Source organism: Silene latifolia, chromosome 7 (genome assembly GCF_048544455.1).
Source record: "Silene latifolia isolate original U9 population chromosome 7, ASM4854445v1, whole genome shotgun sequence".
Classification (NCBI taxonomy): Eukaryota; Viridiplantae; Streptophyta; class Magnoliopsida; order Caryophyllales; family Caryophyllaceae; genus Silene; species Silene latifolia.
In genome coordinates this window covers 97,221,368-97,226,557 of record NC_133532.1, presented here as the reverse complement: position 1 = coordinate 97,226,557, position 5,190 = coordinate 97,221,368, and the positions used below count along the sequence as shown (strand labels likewise).

The following is a 5,190-nucleotide window of genomic DNA, read 5'->3' as shown; positions in this document are numbered from 1 at the left end:
TAGTACAGATTAAAGAGTTCCCCCCATTGCCAATGCGTACACCAGTAAAAGAAGGAGGGACTACTGTAGTGCTTCTTGCTGATTCAGCAGAGAAGGCTAATAGCTCAGAGGGACACCCCATCCATAATCCTGATCAATGATTAAGCTAGGGTTTTGGAATGTGCGGGGTATGAATAGGAGGAGTAAGCAGCAGGTTATACACAGATTTTTGATAAATAAAAATGTTAATTTCTTTGCTTTATTAGAGACTAAAATTAAACCAAATAAATTGCACACAACCATGAATTCCTTTAGCAATTGGAGTATTTCTACAAACTCAGCATACCATCAAGGAGGCAGAATTTGGATTTTGTGGCAGGTGCATGAATGGGATATAGATTTTCTTGAGTATGATGCCCAGTATATCCATATGACAGTGCTTCATAAGAGTACCAATGCACGTTCTCATGTCACCATGGTCTATGCTTTCAATGGAAGCAATGAGAGACAGTCTCTTTGGGCTAATTTAAGCAGACTAGCAAGTAACATTTCAGGGCCATGGGCCATTGGAGGAGACTTCAACTGTGTTTTGACTGAGGATGAAAGAGTGGGAGGATCCTTTTCTAGGCAGGATGCAGAAGATTTCAGGCAATGCTTACATCAATGTGAAGTGATAGATAGTCCTGCCATGGGAGCTCTGTACACATGGAATAACAAACAATGCCCTGCTGACATAGTGTATAGCAGACTGGATCGTTTCCTAGTGAACCAGGAATGGCTCAATGATTACCCTCTTCTGTATGCACACTTTTTGCCTGAGGGGATCTTTGATCACACTCCTTGTGTGGTACAGGCTAATGCAACTGATGAAAAGAGAGCCAGACCTTTTAAATATTTTAATATGTGGAGCCTGGCTCCCAACTTCAAAGAAACTGTTCAAGTTGGTTGGACGTGTATGCAAACTGGAACTAAGATGTATGAGCTAGCTAAGAAATTGAAGAATCTGAAGCAGGGGCTCAAACAGCTGAATAGGTCCAGGTTTGCTGATATTGAGACTAATGCTGAGGTGGCTCTCACTAAACTAAATAAAATACAGCAAAGCTTGGGAGTGAATCCTCAGGACCTGAGTCTTATTCAACAAGAATGTGAGGCTAGAGAAAACTATCAACGGTTGGCTGAAGCTCAGAACCAGTTCCTGCAACAAAAGGCAAAGATGAAATGGAGTGCAGATGGGGATGCAAATACTTCATTCTTCCATGGCATTTTGAAAACTAGGAGGAGACAAAATCAAACAAGACAGACATCGATCATCGGGAAATCAACACACCGATAAGGAGGGGGTTCAGGAGAGTTTTCTAAGATTCTATACCCAGTTGTTAGGCCAGTCTCACCCCACAACCCCCCGTCGTACCAGTAGTTCAGCAAGGTAATAAATGTGATGAGTCTCACCACCAGATGTTACTGATGCCAGTTACTGATGCAGAAATCAAAAGCACTATCTTCAGTATACCAGATGACAAAGCTCCAGGTCCAGATGGCTACTCTAGTCAATTCTTTAAAACTAGTTGGGATACTGTTGGAGGGGATGTATGTGCTGCAGTCCATGAATTTTTTAGGAATGGCAAAATGCTCAAGCAATTGAATGCTACTAATGTTACATTAATCCCTAAGGTGCCAAATCCTTTGACTGTAATGCAATTCAGGCCCATAGCATGTTGTAATGTGGTATACAAATGCATTTCAAAACTTCTTTGTGCAAGGCTTGCTTTGGTTCTCCCTCATTTAATTTCTGTCACTCAAGGAGGTTTTATTCAAGGTAGAAGCATAATGGAGAACATTCTAATCTGTCAAGATCTTGTTAAACTCTATGGAAGGAAGAGTGTCTCCCCTAGATGTCTATTCAAAATAGACCTGCAGTAGGCATATGACTCAGTGGAGTGGAGTTTCCTTTTTCAGATGCTGCACGAATTAAATTTTCCAGCTGGTTTTATTGCTCTCATTAAGGAATGTGTCACAACTGCAACTTACACCTTGAATTTGAATGGGGATAGCTTTGGCTGGTTTAAGGGACAAAGAGGATTAAGACAAGGAGATCCTTTGTCCCCTTTGCTCTTTACAATTTGTATGGAATATCTTACCAGATTGCTAGCCTATACTACCTCTACAATGAAGTTCAGGTTTCACCCTCTTTGCAAATCAATGAAATTGAGTAGCTTAATGTTTGCAGATGATTTGTTGCTCTTTTCTAAAGGGGATGTGGGTTCCATTATGATACTGCTACGCACTTTCTCAACCTTTTCACAGGCATCAGGACTTCAGATGAGTAGGGGAAAATCGAATGTGTATTTTAATGGAGTATCTGGTGAAGTCAGAAGAGAAATTGTTCAGGTTTCAGGCTGCATTGAAGGCAAATTACCTTTCAAGTACCTTGGAGTGCCAATTAAACCATCTAAATTATCAATCAAAGACTGCCAACCATTGATTGATAAAGTTCTTGAGAGGATAAGACAGCTGGGAACCAAAAAACTCTCGTTTGCTGGGAGACTGGTGTTGATAAAAGCAGTATATAGAACTCTTCACTCCTACTGGGCTTCTATTTTCATCATTCCAAAGGGAGTGCTCCTCAAAATTGAAGCAGTATGCAGGAACTTCTTGTGGCATGGAGGGACTGAGTATGCTAGGACCCCTACTGTTGCCTGGTCAAAACTTTGTACTAATCAGAAGGAGGGGGGACTTGGTCTGAGAGATGAATACAGTTGGAATAAAGCAGCAGTTGGGAAACTGGTCTGGTGGATTCAGGCTCACCCATCTAAACTATGGGTGCAATGGGTGCATAGTGTCTACCTGAAGGGACAAGAATGGGAGGATTATAACCCTCCCCAGGATGCCAGTTGGACTTGGAAAAAAGTTTGTAAATTGAAGCAGGAGTTTCAGCCAGCATATCACCAGAATGAATGGGCAATGGTACCAGGTAAGGAGTATACTATCAAAAAGGGGTATAGCTGGTTAAGGCCAACCAACCAGGCTGTAAGCTGGTCTCATATTGTTTGGACCAAATGGTCCATTCCCAAACACAGCTTTATAGCTTGGTTGTATTGCCAACAAGGGTTTAATACCAAAGACAAGCTCTTCAGATTTGGTATTACCCCTGACAGCAGCTGTTGTATTTGTGCTCAAGAGGAAGAGTCACCTCATCACCTCTTCTTCCAGTGCCAGTACAGCAGGAGAGTTATTCAGAAAATTCAGGAATGGACGGGTGTGAGTATGTCTGCTACCAATACTCAGAATTGGTGGCAACACAGGAGGTTCACGAGACTGAAGAATGGGGTCCTGAATAGTATACTCAATGCTGCCATGTATTATATCTGGAATCAGAGGAATGCAAGTAGGCATGAGGGTGTTATAATTAGTCCTGGCAGGTGTGTGGTGATGATACAAGCGGATATCAGGAACAGGATTAAGCACCAGTTACAGGGTACAGTGTCAAGAAAGGATAAGCATTGGATTGAGAAATTGTTGCACTAGCTAGTATGATCTTCTATATGGTCTTCTATGAAGTATGGTAGATGATATAGATGAGTTTGTGATAGGAATATGGTTGTGAACAATGTATACTGTATATGGTTTTTTGAGCATCAATATAATTTTTACATTTTACCAAAAAAAAAAAAATCTTTGAAAGTATGAAATTTGTAAAGATTTTGACACTTTAAATATTTCGTATAAAACCTTCCTCCTTATGGTAGTATCAGAAACCACAGTACATCGTACTGTTGCATGGTTTTGCCATAACAAGACTTGAATGAGAATGTTACACTTACTCTTACAATTTTTGACTAAGGCTAGGATCATATCATTATCTTGACTTCTTGATTACTTTATCTTGATCATCTTGAGCCATCATTGAGAGTCCATTTGATTGCTTCAATCACAAAGCATTTTCAACTAAAAGCAAACAATCAAATAACAACGGGACTTGGCATCATCAACTCAATGTGTTCTAAAAAATTCCCCCTTTGATGATGACAAGTCCAAACATGTGTGATATTTCCCCTTAGCCCTTGGTTAGTCGGTCTTTGGTCATTTCAACATATACATAATTTATAAACATGATCAAGGTATTCGAAGGGTGCAACATGCTTGGCTAATGTAGAACATCTAATCATGGTAGCTAAGACATAATTACGGTGAATGTTAGCCTAAGAGTTAAGAGATCACACATAAGCATGGTTTGAACTACTTCCCCCTCTTGACATCATCAAGGGAGGATAAAATATGTCCAAGTTTAGCGGCACGATTAAAACATACATAAATATTGTTCAAGCAAGATAAAAAAAACATCCAAAAGTGCATAAGAGTTTTAAAGACAAAGAGCCAAAGTATGATAATGGAGAAACGGGTTAGGAAGGCATGAGCTTAAGCCGTGGATTTTGGCTTCTTATCGTCAAGACGTTCAAATAGATCCTCGTTCATGGTACGAAGATCAGCCACCTCATCCCGTAACTTGGCATATTCCTTGATCAAATGATTAACAAGCCCCATAAGTTGATCCAACTTTGCAAGAACCGCCCCCTGTTCAACAGTAGAGCCCATCGTAGCACCACTTCCAAGCTGATATTTCCGCATCAATCTCCAATTATTTATTTCCATATTCATCCGAGAGAGAAGACCCGGAGTCATTTCAATACTCAACTTCTCAACTGCGGGACTTCCCTTTATGACCAACCCCTCTTTCACAAAGATGATGGATAGCCACATACCATAAGGCATTACGGCATTTTTGTCGAAATTGCCGCTTTGAAAATCAGTGGAGATCTCATGAATGCGGTGAAACATGAGACGGGGGAGGTTAATTGGTTTGTGTTTAATTATATGGTGAATGAGGAGCATGTCAAGGAGAGAGAATCTCCCTCGACTATTGTTTCTAGGGATAAGGTTGCGGAAGACAAGGTTAAAGATAAACCTAACGGGTGCGGATAATTAGAGAGAATAGATGTTGGTTGGGCCGTTGTCATCATCAGGTCGAAGAACCTTCATGACTTGGGCAGATGTTACCTCATCAATTTCACCCCAGTCACGTTTGGGGTAAGAGGTAAGCCCGACATCACACACCTCAAGGTGGGCAGCAAGTTGGTCAATTGTTAGGACAAAAGGTTTTTGATTTATGTAGGCTGAAAGGGTTCCAGATGAAACATCGACTTTGACTGTTGC

The 5,190-nt window shown here is 40.8% G+C and overlaps 1 protein-coding gene across 1 annotated transcript; it reads left to right on the top strand.

Moving 5' to 3' along the window:
* The first annotated feature begins 280 nt into the window (after window positions 1-280).
* On the top strand, window positions 281-1,312 carry LOC141590395 (uncharacterized). Its single transcript, XM_074410992.1, has one exon. It carries the CDS (start codon window positions 281-283, stop codon window positions 1,310-1,312), a length of 1,032 nt encoding a protein of 343 aa, XP_074267093.1.
* The last annotated feature ends 3,878 nt before the right edge of the window (window positions 1,313-5,190 follow it).